An 18,002-nucleotide genomic window follows, 5' to 3' on the forward strand; every position below is an offset into this window, starting at 1 on the left:
CCCTCCTCACGCGGCCGGGAACCGCGCGGCGAAACCCGCGGCGCCTGGATCTATATATACATATACAAAATAAATGAATAAATAATCAAATGCTCTTTAAGCGCCCGTCCTCGGCACTGCGCTGTTGCCAGGGGACATGAGGGGCTCTATATGTGTGTGTGTGTGGGGGGGGGGGGGGGGGGAGGAAACAGGTTCCTGGCCCCGCGCGGCTGCACGGGCGCCTCGCCGCGACGCGCAGCTTTTTATTATCTTTTATAATGAAGAGGGAATGAAGCTTTTCAATATATATATGTATGTGTGAGGAGGGGAGGGGGAAAACCGCCACCTCTCCGTCAGACGGCGGCGGGGATGCCAGCGAGGTGTGGCCTGCATTTAAATGCCCGCTCGGCGGCGGCGCGGGGCCGGCGCGCGCGTATATAGCGGGCGCGGGCGGGCGGGCCGCATGCAGCCATGCGCGCCTGGCGGCGGCCGCGCCGCCTCTGAGGGCCCATGGCCGAGGCGGGCGGCTTGCTGGCGGCGCTCGAGGCCGAGGCGCACGGCGCGGCGCCGCCGCTGCCCGCCCTGCCGCTGCCCGCCGACTCGCCCGGCTTCCTGGCCGAGCGCCTGGGGCAGATCGAGGGCCGCCTGCAGCGCGGCTCGCCCACCGACTTCGCGCACCTCAAGGGCATCCTGCGCCGCCGGCAGCTGTACTGCCGCACCGGCTTCCACCTCGAGATCTTCCCCAACGGCACCGTGCACGGCACCCGACACGACCACAGCCGCTTCGGTAAGCGCCGCTGCGCTCGCCTTCTTGTCTCTTCTACCGCTCTTCTTCTTTTTATATTTTTTTCCTCTTCTCCCTGCACTTTCCTCCCCGGCCGCCGGCAGGTGCAGCGGGACGCAGCGCGGATCGACTCTTTGCAGAGAAAAGGAGGGCGCCAGGAGGGAAAAATAATAAATAAATTCGTGACTTTCTTGCGGGGCTCCCGCGCGCCTTGCGCGGCCGCGCCGGGGGCTGCGGGAGCCCGCGCGGGGCAGCGGAGCCGGCGCGAGAGGCGGGATTCCCCCCGCGGCTTCACCCCGCCGGGACGGAGCGGGCGCGGGGACGCGGCCGAACGGGGCCGGGATCGCGGGGCAGGTGCCGCGAGCGACGCGCCCCGCGGCCGGGAGGGAGCCCGGCCCGCCCGGCAGCCCCGCCGCCCCCGGCCGCCTGCAGGCGGCTCTCGCCGGCGCACCGGGACTGCGCTGCCCATGAGACATTGGGGGGAAAATCCCTGTCTGTGTCGCGTGCTTTCTGCAAGCACCGTGTGTGTGTGTGCATGTGCAACACGTCCCTGCCAAAAGCAACCAGAAACCCCAGCCCTGCAGGCAGCGCGAGCCCCGGGGAACCTCCCGAAAGACCCAGGTCTCCTCCCTTTGGGGCTGCGCAGCACGGTGGGTTCCTCCAGTGTGGGAAACTGAAATCCAAGCCGCTGCATCCGTGTTTTCTTCAGTTGGATCTGCCACGTAGTGTTTCTGTCAGCTCTAATCCCTGTATCTTGGTGCAAACAAGGGTTTTCAAATGGCAGYACTTATCTCAGTTGTGTTTCTCCCTTTCTTTTTAAAGATGAAGTAAAATGGATGTATTTCCAAGCAAACTTTGGAAATATGCATTAAACGGACTAAATCTTTGGAAACAYGCACTAGACAGACTAAGGCTTTTCATGAATTTTGCCTGGTTAAGCGTTAAGTCTCACGGCGCATTCAATAAATGGAAACATTAGCATTCCCTAAGTGTTTTAGCAGTCAGCATCCAGCTACGTAAACTAGACCAGACTTCAGATATAAAATATTATAGTTTTCTGCCTCAGGGTTTTCCCAGAGGTAGCGTAAAATAAATAGTTATTTGTTGTAATTGCGGGACAAAGCCCGGGGCCTCGGGCTGGAATCCTCACGTGCRGATGGAGTTGGAGCGCGGCTCGGCGCGACGGAGCAGCAAACGCTGGCACCGAGCGCTCCCCATCTGCGTCCAGTAGCCAGGAGCACTCGGGGAGCAATGCTGCGGGTATGGTTTGTGTTAGGGTGTCGCGTACCGAGGCATTCCCAGCCTTTGCGTGCTGCGGTGCCTTGCTCCAGGAATGAGCMGGCTGTGCCGCTTGAAGGAGGCGGGAAGTCACAGTGAGAGACATGGAGAGGAGGTTCCTCAGGGCCCCTGTTCAAACACCACGCCGCGCACGGRCGTCCCAGGAGCTGCAAGATGCACGGGACATCTCAGCCTTCCAGGGAGGAAAGTAAGGAGCTGGAGCTGGGGTGATGCAGAGCGACCAGGTCCCGAGAGCGCGGCCTGAGGCTTCTGCGAGGGACCTCTGGAGGGGTCTGCCCGTGGGCGAAGAGGAGGCAGCGGCAGCGCTGCGCCTGAAGGTCTGCGTGGTCATGGCAACGTCGGCACTGGAGCCTTCCCAAACTGCACCTGCCTTCTGGAATGTGACACTCAATACGGAGAAAAACAGATTTGCACAAGAAGGACAGACTGCGTCTTATTTCTCCTAGGGAGGACTCAGCTCAAGCTTTGGCGAAGCCCTCCAGGACCCGGGAAGGCAGCTCATTCTTGCACCAGCAGCTCTAGCTAAGCAACCATGAGGGGAAAAAGCTTTTCCAAAGCGTGTTGATTCCTGCTCGGTTTGGTGTATGGGAGAAATACAAGGAGGGTCGGACTGGCATTAGCACCCTGGCCAGAAGGATCCTCCTGAGAGATAAAGTCACCGGAGAATCCTCGATGGGAGGAATTGCTTCTTTTCTGCCATGTGTCTGTCTTACACCAGCGTGAAACAAATGATCCCAGCAGTGCTGCTCTTAAATGTGAGTGAAGAGGTGGGGGAAAAAAGACCTGGGGACTATTAAAGGGAGCAAGTAAAGCTCTTCTGTGGTACAAATCTGCTAACAGATGTGTAACCGAGCCTCCCAGAGCAGCTAATGAAACCTCCAGAGAAAGGTTTCCTGCAGACTTTGACGTTCGGGCTCCACTGCACCTGTTACTGAACAGTTGCTGAGGTTTTTAGCCGAAGCTTTGGGTTTGCAGACATTAATACGACACCTGACGTTGCTTCTGGACCCCGTCTCGCGCCTGCGGTTGGGAGACAGGTGCACCCGGCTGCATTGCCCCTGGGGCACCGTGTGCTGCTCCGAGAGTCTTAATCAAATCTTTCCAAATACTGTCTAGAAAGGCTCAAAAAAGCCAACAGAATGGATAATCAAAAAGAGGCAAGTCCTAGAAGGGAAAGCGATTAAATAAAGGTGTTCTACCCCCAAAACACGGCTGCAATGGGGTAGAAAATCTGCCTGCTGGCCCCAGCAGCCACTCTGTGGGTCAGAGGAGCAGATGTATGAAGTGCAGGTCTCCAGCAGCTGCAGAGATGTAAGGGCAGGATCATCAGCCTTGGCCCTGTCCCCTGGTTCTGGGGGTTCAGGGGTTCGGGTGCCTCTTGACCCTGTTTCAACACAATCCTGCAGGCTGTGCGTGTCCGAAGGGCTGCTCAGACCAGGCAAGGAGAGCGTCCCCGGGGACGTCATTGGAGGGGCTGGCCATGACCCTCCTTGGCAAAGGGCTGTTTGCAGAACCCAGCGAGGAGCAGAAGACGCCGGGCTGGGCTGTCCCCAGATGCCCTGCAGCCACCAGGAGCAGCTTCCAGTATCTCGTGCTTCCCAAGGGGGAAAAGGAGCATCTGCTTTTAAGCACTGCTGCTGAGGACTGTATTTGTACCTTTAGGGAGATGGATCTGCTGTTCGCCAAAGTCACCACAGACTTCCCCTGTGTCTTCTGCCCGAGAATGTCCAGTTGTGGGTACCGCTGCTCCTTGTCCCTGCAGTTCTTCCCCTCTCCCTAGCTATGGTCCAGCTCTGCTCCCCCCTGGTCAGGCATTACCCAGAAGTTGAGTCTACCATCGTTTCTACCCTTCAGATGGAGAGAAACTAAAGTGCACGCAGGTGAAAAGCAAGGCAAGACTTAAGGCTCCGGAGAAGTCTAGGCTTCAGGATTCCACTGGAGGAGCCTCCTGATGAAAGCACAGGCTGTTAGAGAAGCTTCCATGTCCTTTGGGCTTTGCAGCTCCAATACAGGCCACTGTGTCGGGGAGCACGGGCTGTCCTGAGGGCACCGCTGGGCTTCTCCAGCTGGGGGAACTTCGGCAGCACTGTCCGTAGCCCCCACTCGCTCCAAGCCTCTGGATTTTGTGCCCATCTGTGGGCTCCTGGCTGAGCTGCATTAGCACCTAAGGCAGAGATGTGGCAGGCAAAAGAAAGCCCCAAAACCTGGAGTGAGCTGGGAAAAACTAAAACACTTAGGAGGGAACCAGGCACAGATTTCTACAGCTGTTCTTTTTGGTGATAATTAACTTTTCCCCTCAGGAAAGCTGATTCCTCATGGGGAAGTCACCCAAGTGAGCACTGCCCACGTTGTCTCCCTGTGACCGCATCCCTTTTGCCTTTCAGGGATCCTGGAGTTCATCAGCCTGGCTGTGGGGCTCGTGAGCATCCGTGGGGTTGACTCGGGGCTCTACCTGGGCATGAACGAGCGAGGCGAGCTCTACGGGTCGGTAAGTCCCAGCTTCTGCGGCGACTGCAACGTTGGGTAGATCTGCTATATACATATGTGTGTGGGGAGAATGCCTGCATTACAGATAAGCACTATGACTGAAAAATAAGATCACCAGGATTCCATAAAACAAAAATACAGATCTTAAACTGCACTGGGATAGTAGGGTTTGAGCCTAAAGCGTTCTCACGTTTCCTATTAGCCTCAGAGGCTCTAGCTGAGCCTAAATAGCTGTCTAGCTGCAAGACAGTTATTTTGACCCGTGCCAGTTCTGCACAATCTGGGTGCTGGCTACATCTGGCAGCTCCTAGACCAGCCATTAGGGTAAACTGGGGACATGAGGGGCTGCAGGGACTCCCAAAACACTTCATGCATCCCCCCCTATCCTCATTGCAGTCATGGGAGAAGCAGGAGGCTGCAGCAAAGCAGCCAGCTCAGTAGTTTCCAAAGACCTCAGAATAGGTGGCATTCTAAGTAGTTATTACTAACAGCAAAAGAAGCCTCCGTGGGCCCTGCACAGGGGCGGGCGGGTGCTTGGCGAGGCTTTTTGCAAGCCTGGTGGGTGAAACAAGGGGGACCTTGTGCCAGGGAGGCCGTTCTCGGTGCGTCCTTCCTCTGATGCCTGCATGTTTTGCCCCTGCCGGTGCTGGCCGCAGAAGAAGCTCACGCGGGAGTGCGTCTTCCGGGAGCAGTTTGAGGAGAACTGGTACAACACGTACGCCTCGACGCTCTACAAGCACGCCGACTCGGAGCGCCACTACTACGTGGCCCTCAACAAGGACGGCTCGCCCCGCGAGGGCTACCGGACTAAGCGGCACCAGAAGTTCACCCACTTCTTGCCCAGGCCTGTGGACCCTGCAAAAACGCCCGCTGCCTACAGAGACCTCTTCCACTACAGGTGATGCCCAGATGGCCACACGGGGTGGCGCGAGGATCCCCATGGCTGGATCCCTATGGATGGATCACCCTGATGGCCACCTGAGACGGAGAAGCCCTCCTGGTCCCTAAGGAGATGGCCCCAGCACTGGCCCTGTGCTGTGGACGGGTGCCCGGGACATGCAGGTTGTGCCTTGTCCCTTCCCGCTGCCGGGGTGGAAATGGTCTGAGGATGCCTGGAAGCGTGGATACTGTGCATAAGGACAAAGCTATTTATAAAATGTATATGGTATTTATTTTATATATTTATTTATTTCAAAATAATTTTATTTTTAATGAGAGATGCTATGAGCGGATTTTCACCGGGGAGAATAAGGTCCTACTGAAATAGGAGAGAGAAGAGTTTTAAGAGCTTATTTGGCAATAAAATTGTCTTTATATTGTAGATCTCTTGCTAGCCCTGGTTTTTTTGGTGTCCTCCAGCCATTGACACAGCTTCCCTGCTCACAGGATGGTTAAGAGCCCTACAAAAGGTTTCAAACAGCATCCACAAAATACATAGAAATACAGGCTTGTTCTGAGGGGTGAAGAGGGAAGCTTTTCTACATCACTAACCCACATTAGGAATAATTAAAAAAAAAAATTACTTACTTTTTTTCTCCAAATCCTCGTTGGCCAGGTCAGTAGCCTCCTCTTTCATGAGACATATCCAAAGTCTGTGCTTTTCCACAAACTGCTGGTCCCGCTGCCACAACGGGCCATGGTTAGTTGGGTGGCTGCAGCACAAGGGCCATCTTGGCCTAGTCCTGGTGTCTCCTTGTCATGGAGCCGCTGCTGCAGGGTCCCTGCGCTCCCAGGGATGGGCACGAAGCTCCCTCTGCCTCGGCCCTCTGAACATGGTCCTTGCAAAGGGTGAAGTCCTGGATGGAGCTGCTGAAAGTCCTGTTGAGACCAGCCCCTGCGAGGAAGAGCAGCTCCGGGTCTGCGGCAGGAGACTGTGTCAGTCGAGTTGCGAATGAGAGGCTCCATACAGGGACATCACTGGCTGAGGCACCTGGACCAGCCCTGGGGTGGAGGTGACCGTCACCATTTTGTGTGATCACTGCTGCATTGGCAGCCCTGCTCCAAGGAAAAGCTGTGCATGGATCTGCTAGAAAGGAAGATATTTGCTGTGAGACACCTGCATCTCCTGGGTGGCACCGGGCAAAGGACCTGACTCCAGGGGCAGCTTCTGGAGAGGGGTGATGTCCATCCATCCACGGGCCTTCCGCAGCACTGGGCAGCCAGAGTCTACAGCTGTGACAGGACAGGGGGGATGTCCCCCAATGCGTCTCCTCACCCTCAGCACAGGGTGATGAGCCCCAGAGGCTGCCAGGAACCACCGCTGAGGCTGCCAGGAACCACCGCTGAGGCAAATACAGGCCTGGTGTGTGGGATGGAGCGCAGAGACGTACTGCCGGAGCCTTACAGGATGCGCCGCACAGCCACCCAGCATGGCCCAAATTGTCATCCTCCAGCTTGCGGCTCCAAGTGTCCGTCTGCAGGGCACCATCCAGCCCCTGGCTCCATCCTGGACGCTTTACGGAGCGGCAGGTGTGGGGAGAAGCAGCGGGAGGTACTGAGGGTGCAGGAGAGGCCGAGGGCGCTGAGGACGTTGGTGTCCCTCAGCGCTGGGAGTCGACCAGCCAGCTCCACACCAGGAAACGTCTCATCCTCAGGGAGGAGACTGAGGCCTTGCTGGGAGGCGCTCGAGGGTCTCAGGGCTTGTCTCACACGTAGTGGCGACGCCAGGGTTGTTTCCAGCAGCGCTCCCAGCCCTCAGCCTACCCAGCCCCTGCTGCAGCACCAGCACTGCTCTGACCCCCCCCACCCAGGGAATGTCTTCCACAAGCATGGAAAACTTATCCAATTCCAAAACACGTTCTTGCCTGAACTGATAAATTTCTTTACCCCATACAGAGGAGTTCTGCTTCTAAGGACCAAACTACCCCCCTTCTAAAGAAAAGGAAAAAAGCCAACCCTGCACCCCAACCTTGTCTTCATTCTGCGCCAACTGCCTGTCACCAAGATGTACCACGATGTCCCCCGAGCCCAGGGGCATCCCGCTCTTCCAGCAGCAAACAGCGCTATGTAAAGAGGCTCCCCCTCTTCCTTCCAATACAATTAAGTTGATTCAGGCATTTAAGAGCTCCAACTGCTTCCACACTACACAAGATCTCTACAGCACAGGCACCGGGGCAACTCATTTTGGGACCAGCTGAACCACACAGAGCAGGCCCAGCTCCTGTGGAGCCTTGGCCACAGCGCTGTCCCACACCTGCCAGAAAGGGAAAATACCAGGGACAAGCACAGGGTAACACTGAATGCCAACCTACACACTTTTTGGCTGATTTTTTTTTTGTCCATGAAGAAAGGAAAAAGTACCAACGCACAAACACACAAAATTTAAAATATGGAGTGGATTAGTCAAGTTTGGCCAAGTAGACCAACTTCACCTCACTTGATAATTTATCCTTGTATGATAGATCAGACCTCTTTGTTCATCATTTCTGACATATGGGTTGGCTGCAGAAGATGATAATTTATAAAGTTTAAAAATCTGTCCCACAACTATGTTCACTAAGTTAAACTAAGGACTGAATCCAGAAACCTGAATTTTACTGTGGACAAAATTAGAGCTTAACCACCAGCCTTAACTTAGCAACTCACATGGAGCCAAGACTGCATTGCAAATGTAGCACAAGGCACGCTGATGTATTTTGGTCACTTTATTAAATGAGATATTAAATAGTTTAAGTTTCAACTACTAAACAGCACTTTGAATGGTGAAAACACAGATAGTATATCATCATACTTGAATGCTTTTTTTTTTTTCTTTAAAAACACATTTCCAGTCCTTATATATATTACAAAACAGCCTTATAGGAAGAGGTGACACCTTTTCTATAGTACTTAAGATATTTAATACAGAACTGAAAAGCCATCTAATAGAAACAAAGGCAAGTCTTCACAGCTGTATGATTTCAGCAGCCAAAGCTGGTTGATGGACTGAAACATTACTATACAACTGGGACAAAACATATACAATATCACAATACTAAGCAAAAACGCTTTACATCCAAAGGAATAAACAGGTTACAAAATGTGGAGAATTTAGCAGGCAAAATTGTATTACAAGCAACATTTTTATTCGTCATCTTAAGCCATTTCAACTAGTTAAAACATCTAAAACAAATATAAAAATGAGCCTTTTATTATCTTACTGATGTATGTTCTGTCTTTAAATATTTGTTAAAGCTTGATGTTATACTCAAAGCACATTGTTATGCAGCTAAAATGTCAAGTGAGAAACATGTATGCAAAGTGGTCCAAGTTTTATTTCAATGCTTATCTCCAATTTCTTCTTATGGACTAGTCTTCTGTTATCCATAGGTTTGTCCAGAATGAAAAAAATGTGCCTTTAAATGTTGCCTAAAACTTCCACATTTAAGTCTTTGAGTTATTGTAAAACTCCATTGAACATTCCCAGGTTTGGTAGAAGGTATTTCTCTTATTCATGACACGTAGGAATATCAGTGAGAGTTGCCCAGAGTACATTTGCCTTCACGTGTTTGTCTCAAAGTCTCTTATTTTCATTTCTTCTATAGTGTGAACACATCTTTTTGCTCCCCTCCCCTAAAATTAACAAATTTAACTGCAGAGCTGGCAAAGCACTAGAACATACTGAGGGTCTTTTATGGTACCTTGTAACAAAGACTCCAAGACAGCAACTTTGTTAGCTGATTTTACAACAGATCAAACAAACTCTGTTCAGATTACAAACCAAGTTTCAATCATAAAATGAAGTATCGCAGAAGATCTGCATTAGATGCAACAAAACACTTGTCCATCCAGGGCAAGAACTCAAAACTCCTGCAAAAAAGGCTGCAGAAACCAAGCAAGTTTTGTTCATGTCAGCACGTTGGAAGAGTCCAGCAAAATCTCCCCGGCCACTTACTTGGGAAGAATTCTCTGGCTGTCCTCTATACTCAAGTCACCATTGCATCAAATGTTCCTGTCATTTATTTAACCCCCAGATGCTAATCTTTTTTTTTTTTTTTTTTTTTTTTGAAGAATCAACCAAACTATTCAAAGAAAAGCCCTATTTGTGTTTAATTAGATCTTCACAAGCACAAAAACAGGTGGGTAAAGAGAGTGCTAATGATATACAATAAACCAGAAATTTCTCTCTGGTCTAAATAAAGAAATCAAAACCAAACTCTTTTTATAGTAAATCATGTACTCACACAAAGGAGGGGGGACAGGGAAGAGTGCATGATAATCAAAACTCGTATCTAATAGAGGAAAAGTTATTTCACAAATCTGGCAGCTCTGGAAGTTGCTACGCAGCACTTTCTTTGCATCGACTTTAAATCAGCAATGGTTCTGCCATTTTAAAGTTGTTTATAAAACAGGGTTTGACCCTCACCATCACTATTTTAACCCCCCAAATACCAGGAATTTAAATTTCTTGGCCCATCTCCCATTGCCGGCAATGGGAAAAGACACTAGCACCAGCATTAAGGAGTTAACAGAAATGTGCTTTGTATCGAACTCCGCATAGAGTAAATTAGTGTGTGAAGGAAAAACACCTCCAATTCTAAGATTACCAGTTGTTATTCCGTCACATAAAACTGAAAATAAAAAATGGCAGATGACTGGAGAAGAATAATCTTCTCCAAGTCATGATTTAAGGCTGTATATACAGTTCCTATATAACTGCATGACTCAGAAGTTTCAGAGCAGTAGTATTCAAGAATATTGCACTCAATTCTGCTTCAAAAAGAATCTTCAGTTCCTATGTTTTATTCAGCATAGATGATATAAGCAAGAGTCCAGACCTCAGTCAAAAGGAGACTGGACTATTTCTTTTATACTATTCTCACTAATTTCAAGAAATGGGTAAGCAGAAAAGTATTCCATAATTTGAGGAATCAACTCTAATCAAGAACTCAGCTGTTTACAATTCACATATGGTCTACTGAAGCATACAGATCTGTAGTCCTTCCTAAGCTTCTCAAATCAGATGACAGCTTCATGGCTACTAAAAGCAAGCATAGGAGTTTAGACAGGAAACCTGTGGAGCTGCTACTGTTACGGGAGGACTTGTTTTCACTGAAAACAACTTGTTATCTCCTGTACTCAACATATGTAAGAAGATTCTAGGCAACATCACTGACAACAGGGAAACATCATGTCCTACTTAAACAAAGCTGAAACACTAATATGGATCATGGCATTTAAGGGGACAAACCAAACTATTACCACCCTTTTTTTTCTTTTTTTTTTTTGTTTTTTTTCTTTTTTTACAGTTGAGTTCTGTTAAGCCATTGATTCCTAAAAAAATAAAAGCTCTTTCTCCGATTTTAATAATCCTTTAAGCTTTTAGTGCAAAATCACATTGATTTCCCTTGGGAAGGCCCTGGATTTTTGCCTCGCATTGGGGGTGGTGCTCGTTGTAACGGCGGTGGCTGCATGCCACCAGAAACTGCCTGATACATTCCTCTCATATCTATCTGTTGGTAGTTGGAAGGATTCATGATTAAATTGGGAGGCTTTGGCATCATGAGATGACTCATTGCTGCTTGCTGGTAAGACATTTGCTGCTGTTGCTGCTGATTGTACTGCTGCTGAAGTCGTCTGTTCATGAGTATCCTCTGAACACAACTGATTAACTGTGAAGGGAAAGCAGAGCTGTTAAAAGCGCGTGCCCGTCTCAGCGCTGCCAGTATCAAATTCAGGGCTAAAATCAATTTGTTAGGGATACCATGGCCGAGGAGAAAGCACTATTGTTATCACCATCACTAATGTGATGGCATTCATGAGCTGAACGCTGTAGAAAATATTCAGTAACACCATCTAGAGCTAAGGTCTCAGTGACCTGCCTGTTGTATTGTATACAGCATTTAGGTAAGTTGCTTTTGTAGCATGCACTATATGGTGAATGTATGCCCAGGTCTAATGTTTTTTGGGGGAGGGGTACCATTCATCATCACTTTAGAAGTTCTGCCTGTTGATTGTCACTAAATGGACATAGTCCCAACTTCAAGGAGAAAACCAATTCCAATCAGCATAATCTGGGGAACTTTAGCAAAATTAAACTAGAAAACCTATTAATAAAACCATGCAAGAGGCATGTTCTGTGAGCTACTTGTTGAGTCCTGAGAATTAGATTTCTCTTCAAGGGACATGACCTTCAAACAGAGTACCTGAACAGAAAACGGAGACTACTGTTTGCAATGAACTTCCAGTTAGGTTTCCCTCAATGAGACTAAGCAATCAAATCCAGCACATGGCAAAAGTAAGCACCTCTTCATTTTACACCATATACTACAATGTTGGCAAAGACTTGACCCAAAGAAACATGCATTCTGTAAGTACCTATTTATACCTCTAAGCATGCACCTGATTTTATAAATAATTCAACAACATAATTCAAAGACAAACACATCTAAAAAAAAAATTTAGATACTTTACCATCTGTTGCTTAGTAAGGACATCGTTATAGATGGCTTCTCGGCGCTTAACGTCAAGCTCCTGGCTTGCCTGTCTGCTTAGGGCCAGGGCCTGCACTTGGCTCTCTGTAAGTGTCACATTTTCTTTCCACTGAAAATGCGAAAGAGTAACGATAATTGAAGACTCCTATTTTGTTCAGAATTGCATCAAGAGATAAGCTACAACCAAGGCTCTACCTACATCTACATGTCATTAATTGTCACAGCAAGCTCTGGTGAAAAAGGCCAACACAAATTGGAAATTTTATTTGTTAATAATAGAACTAGTTTGCTGAATGAGCATACACAGTAATCATTCCTTCACTTCACAGTGCTGAACAGTTTCCCATATCCTGGTCTAAACCCACAAGTATCTGTTTTACTCACTATAGTTGAAATGATGTCTTCAAGGGGCTGAATTCTTGCTGCAGTTACATTGTTGGTTGCTTCCACAACTTTCTCTCTTCCTTGGTTAATGAGGTCCTGAGAAAACACCAGGAAATTTAACACAAAGCACAGATGCAAAGCACACATTTGTTCCCCAGCCTCCTACAGCTTTCTTCAGCTGAGGTGTCTATACCCTAATTACCCTTTTCTCCTAGTTGACATAATACAGCATATGTGGGTGTCAAGATGGAATTTCACTTCACACATTTGAAACTGAGAATAAAGTAACTGAAAAGAATACATAAAGCTCCCAAATTCTACAGTAGATAGTATTTATAAAAAAGTATTCATTAACCAGGGGTTTTCAGATCACTCCAAGTGTGCTACACTTTCACAGTCACAAAATTTTTCAGTGGTGCTGATTTTGATGACATTACCTCCTCAACTCATTCTCTGTGCTCATATTACTACAATCTATTTTAACATAGTGCTGGCATATGCACAATATACAGTCTATTATTCAAAAGGTATATTCAATGTAAAAAAAGATCCATGCATTTGTCTGCTTATTAGTGTTTCATTTCTGTAACACAGACTGCTCTCCAGACACTAATAGGTGGTCCAAGACAACCGTGCTTCAGCTAGTGCCACTTACAGCCTTGCAATGTATTAGAAAAGAACGTCAGCAGCTACTTCAGCCAAGACAGCATACCCTGACCTGAGATAACTGAGGAATTGAGGACACTTTCCTCTCTCCCAGTCCTTCCTGGGGAGAAGGCAGATGGAAGCAGAAAGCTAGATGCAGCAATGACCATAATGGATGCAGTTAATCTTGAATCCTGAGACACTACATAGGTACAGCTCTTAAAACATAGGCATACTGGTTAAATTTCAGTTGAAGAAACCTATAGGTAGACCATAAAAATTATCTGCTGGGGGTCATTTTCACAAATATCAGGACATTTAACAATGACATTACAATAAGCACTTGCTCACAGTGACACAGACAGGGGATGCTATCCGAATTTCACTACTCACCTCCAGCTGCTGATTACTCATGGCTGACAGAGCTCCCAAGTTGAAAGGAATATAGGGTGTTTGGGAGTTGAAATTTGTGGGAAGCATAGTGGTCCCAGTTGACATGTTGAAACGCATGGTGAGGCCCTTAAAAACACAAAATGCACCCATGTTTGACCATCTGCTATAATCCATGTCCTTCTATAACCACCCACAAACTAGTGCACAGCAACAAATCGGAGATGAGCGGGACTATGCGCTGCACTGAAGGCTACCCTGTCTCAGCACAGGGAATCACCTTTCCACACCTGAGCTCAAAGGACATTTTGATCCTTGGGGAAACTAAGCTCTGGTCTGATTAAGAAAACTAGAATCAAAACCAGTATACAGATTACATCTAGGTGCTTTAACAAAAATAATGTTTATTAAAAAAAAAACAACAAGCAACTAATACCAGTTGGATGAGCATAACAGGAAAGAAAAAGCTCTTTAAAAAAAAAAAAAGAATAAAAAAGTTGGCTAGTGAAGCTTTGCATTTACATGGAGAAACAGTGATTTTTGCTAACCCTGAATGCTTTCAGAACAGAGAACAATATTATTTCAGTGTATATACACTGCAGCATTCCTTTTAAATACACATGAAGGTATCTACTAGATTTGTTGTGAGGTATATAAAGCTTATATTCCGTATGGACTCCTCATAAAACAATTTCAGTGCTTGTGAAATTGTTTTATTATTTATTATTTCAAATGCATTCGCAATAAAATCCACATTATTTCAGAACCTTACTATTTCTTCTCCCTCACAAAGTCTTCCCTGGCATTGGTCATCTGTTCAATCAATTTCTTCGGCAGCATTTTATCTAACCCCGTCTTTGTCCTTTGAGATTACTGATCAAATCTGAACACCAAACTTGGCATTTTCAAGAATTTTCTGCTCTTAAAAGTCTCCACAGAAAAGCCTGATCCTACCAATTACAACAAGTTATTATTCTCCTTTGACATGAAGATAACTGTAGTCAATATAAGATCTTCTTGATTCTTTCATTGGCTTATGCATGCTATTTTATTTTTTAAATGTGAGTTACCAGTCATTAAAGCCAAGCCGATTTTATTCTCTGAAGGGACAGAGCTCCTGAAGTGTCTGCTCCCTCTGACTTTTTGCCTCACTTGCCGTAATTCAAATCAAAGTAATTGCATTACCATCAGTAGCTATCTTCTTGGAAAGGTTATAAAAATCTTTACTAAACATCCAATTTCCGTTCCCACCACTTTTTAAAATGCAGTTAATTCTGACTTTCGGTAGCAGTGATCATAAATCTCTTCTAAGAAAATAGGACATGAAGAATAACGAAACAAAGCAAATTTTTTTGGCCTTTTCTGGCAGATGCTTCTGTTTGCTGGACTGTGGCAAAAGCTCTGAAATAATGCCTACATCTTCGAAAGAGTCAGATGTTTCCTTCAACTTGTAAAAATAAGATATTAATCAAAGACACCAATCCAGTTTTATTATGAAGCAGAAAAACTGTGTATAAAAGGAAAATGCAACTTTTAAATCAAATGAAAGTAACAAAGAAAATACAAAGAACCATCATGAAGAGCTACCACCACATAATGTCCCAGTTTTTCGTGTATCAAAGTTTGTTTCATGTATCTAGTACTTGAGCCTATAAGAACACTAATTTTCACACAGCTTCCTTAAAAGGTAAATGGTACTTAAACCTTTCATACACTTAGAACTAGTAGAGGCAGCTTTACCTTCTTTTCCGCTTCATATTCTGCCCATGCTGCCTTCCTTTCTTCTTCAGTCAATTCCTCCTCCTCCTTATGGTCCAGGAGTGAATCATGCTCGTGATATCCTACTATATATTCTTTATTGATCTGAAGCAATTCTGCCAGAATTGTATCCTGTACAACAGGAAAAAAAAAAAGAAATTATAAAAGGAGAAGTTACTCTGTAGCTTTGCTATTACACCTTGTCCGTGCCCAAGTTTCTGTTCAGACAATTTTCACAAGCAGCAGCTCAGAGCACTTCACAGAGAAGTAATGGATTAACAATCTGTTACAGAGATGACAGTCAAATCACTTAATGAACCACAGGAATGCACTCAGATCCCCCAACAATAAATGTAGTTGAAGAACCTAAAGAAAATGGAATGTTGTAATTTTTTTCTTTTCCCCCCACTTTGCTTAAGCTGGATATCTGAGAAGACCTATTAATAAACCTCATCCTTAATCTATAAAGAGCACCTCTTCTGGATATAAAACCTTAACTAGTACTTTGGTCCATCAACTGTCCACCAGCATTCATTTAAAAGGCTGCTTGCTTAAAACTGTCAACATGTACCTTGAAATAACCCCTCGTCTACCTGGCTTAAAAACAAACAAACAAAAAATTAAGTCAAACCACTGCCATGAAATGGATTTGACCAACCGGCTACAGTTTAGACCTCTGCATTCCATAATATGCTGAAAGTTTATTTTAAACAAAAGTATTTTATTAGCTACAAAATTACAGTTAATGTCTTAGTAGAAAGAAGACTTTGGAATTAACACTGTTCTTTACTACTGCAAACTACTGTGAATTATTTCCTTCACAGACATACTAAAATTTATATATACCTCTCTCTCACAGGAAAAAAACCCAAACCCACACAATTCTAGTACTCTAGTACTGTTACCCAAAAACAGTTACCAGTCTGTTAAATATTTCCTAAATAAAGTAAAAACAAAATAAACTAGCTTCTAGCCAAAGAAGTTGCTACTGCCCTTGTTTGGGCTACAGATGCCACATAATGATAGATCATTATCTCAATTAGAGAAATAAAAACAGCTAAGGAAAAAGAAAAGAAAAGCTGGTTATTCTGCTGCAGAAGGTGAGTTGTTTCTGTGCATGTCTACACACAGTTATTTCAACCAGCTCTCCATAACTCAGACTTGGTTTCACCCTTCTGTTATCAGTTTGTCTCCTTAAATTTGAACCAATGTCACCTGCTCCAGCCCCTCCAGAAAATATTCTATGTAATATTTGCATGACTAATAGACCCAAGGAACATATAATGGGATTTCTGGGGTTGTGGGATGGGGAGAGGGATGTCACAATGGGATATACAGGCAAACATCTAAAGGAAAGTGCCTGAAAAAGTTTGGGAGAGATTAAAAATTTCATTTAACATAATAAATACCCTCTCGGCATATTGTAGCTGTACATCAGTGCGTGGCGGGTTCTTGGACATGCATATGCATTAATTTCCATGGTAACACTATTATTGAAAACAATACTGGAATATAATCCATACTCACTTAGCCAACATAGTCTTCAAAATGTGGTTTAAATTACATCCAACTGTGCACTTGCTTTTCTTTGTCTAAACTTTATTCTGCATTAACTAAAATGACGAAGCTTTAAAAACAAAATATAGAAGGTACTGCCATTTAATTTAATTAATTTTACAATGTAAAAGATAATAAATTCATCTTGCATACAAAAGCCAACAGAAAACACACTCTTCATCTCTTCAACTTGTTGTTAGGGAAATGATTATTGATTTCATTTATTACTTTTCTAATGAAATCCTGGTGATGGATGGAAAAATGAAGAGATGTTGAGAAAGTTTTTGAATTAAAAAAAAAAAGCTTCAGTAGTCCTTTTTAAAACCCTTATGAAAATTAAATGCTACATGGAGATAACTGTATCAGATAGGAAGTCATCCCATGGGGGAACACAAGTTACATTGTTATTCATAAAGGAATGTTAGTGGTTTATTACTTTTTCCAAACTATTCAAAATCCAATACCAGGACTGAAAAAAAAGAAAAAAAAAAAAAAAAAAAAGAAAAAAAAAAAAAAAAAAAAAAAAAAAAAAAAAAAAAAAAGGAGCAAATCCTCCTGATTCTGAGATTAACAACCTTCTCAAAACCCAGAACGCAGTCTCACTGTATGAAACTATACTAAAAAAACATGCCCTGGCCCTGTCCTGAAGCAGTACAAACTAATGATGTACGCTGTCCAAGTGAATCTGAACCAGCGCTGTAATCTGCTTTTGCAATCTGCATTACAGGGCTTCCGCGGAGCCAAGACTTCATTTAATGTAAAAATGTGAGGGCGACTCCAAGCCCCCGAACCTGCAGTGCCGGCTCCCCGGCCACGGGTGCCCCTCCATCCCCCAAGGCCCTCGTCCAGCTCTTCCAGCTCCCGCTCCAAACCTGGGATCCCACTGGCCAAGGAGGGCCACGTAACAGCAAGCACTCAACCACCAGTATCTGTGGGGGAAAAAATCTTTCTACCGTTTACCTACCTATCAGCCAAGTCCCTACCCCAGCACACAAGCCTTTGGGAGATGAGCGTTAAGAGTCTGTGGGAATCTACTTAAAAACATGATAGCCCAGGCATAAGTCTTTTTTATTAAAAAAAGGCTCCAGATCCATCATTAAAGTCACGGCAAGCAAAAGTACATCTGAAATAGGATCATAATACTTTAAACAGAGTCTTCTCCCTTGACATCATTTGTTCCTGTTTAAACTACCATTCTACAGAAGTAACCAAAAAATTGCTTACTGCTTATATTAGACAATTAGTTGATTTGCATTTTCATAAAGCTCACTGTCTGCATGCAGGCATTGTTCCTATACTTGTATCAA

General features: G+C 45.6%; 2 protein-coding genes across 2 annotated transcripts in view; one reads left to right on the forward strand and one right to left on the reverse strand.

The window, feature by feature from the left end:
- Positions 1-489: 489 nt before the first annotated feature.
- On the forward strand, positions 490-5,548 carry FGF16 (fibroblast growth factor 16). Its single transcript, XM_026039124.1, has 3 exons — positions 490-766; positions 4,447-4,550; positions 5,206-5,548. Exons 1-3 carry the CDS (start codon positions 490-492, stop codon positions 5,449-5,451), a joined length of 627 nt encoding a protein of 208 aa, XP_025894909.1. The 3' UTR covers positions 5,452-5,548.
- Positions 5,549-8,507: 2,959 nt separating this feature from the next.
- ATRX (ATRX, chromatin remodeler) overlaps positions 8,508-18,002 on the reverse strand; it is a 67,955-nt gene continuing 58,460 nt past the window's right edge. Inside the window, exons 31-35 of the mRNA XM_026039125.1 lie at positions 15,121-15,270; positions 13,384-13,509; positions 12,346-12,441; positions 11,942-12,070; positions 8,508-11,139 (exon numbers count right to left, since the gene is read on the reverse strand). Of these exons, the coding sequence (XP_025894910.1) occupies positions 10,861-11,139; positions 11,942-12,070; positions 12,346-12,441; positions 13,384-13,509; positions 15,121-15,270 (780 nt within the window). The 3' untranslated portion in view covers positions 8,508-10,860. The remainder of the gene's footprint in view (positions 11,140-11,941; positions 12,071-12,345; positions 12,442-13,383; positions 13,510-15,120; positions 15,271-18,002) is intronic.

Source organism: Nothoprocta perdicaria, unplaced genomic scaffold, assembly GCF_003342845.1.
Source record: "Nothoprocta perdicaria isolate Ctin4 unplaced genomic scaffold, notPer1 scaffold_22, whole genome shotgun sequence".
Taxonomy (NCBI): Eukaryota; Metazoa; Chordata; class Aves; order Tinamiformes; family Tinamidae; genus Nothoprocta; species Nothoprocta perdicaria.

Excerpts from the sequence above, each read along its gene's own strand:
- FGF16 (XM_026039124.1), top strand. The coding sequence starts at position 490 with ATGGCCGAGGCGGGCGGCTTGCTGGCGGCGCTCGAGGCCGAGGCGCAC. Across the intron at positions 767-4,446 it reads ACACGACCACAGCCGCTTCG|GGATCCTGGAGTTCATCAGC; the intron begins GTAAGCGCCGCT and ends TTTGCCTTTCAG. Across the intron at positions 4,551-5,205 it reads GAGGCGAGCTCTACGGGTCG|AAGAAGCTCACGCGGGAGTG; the intron begins GTAAGTCCCAGC and ends TGCTGGCCGCAG.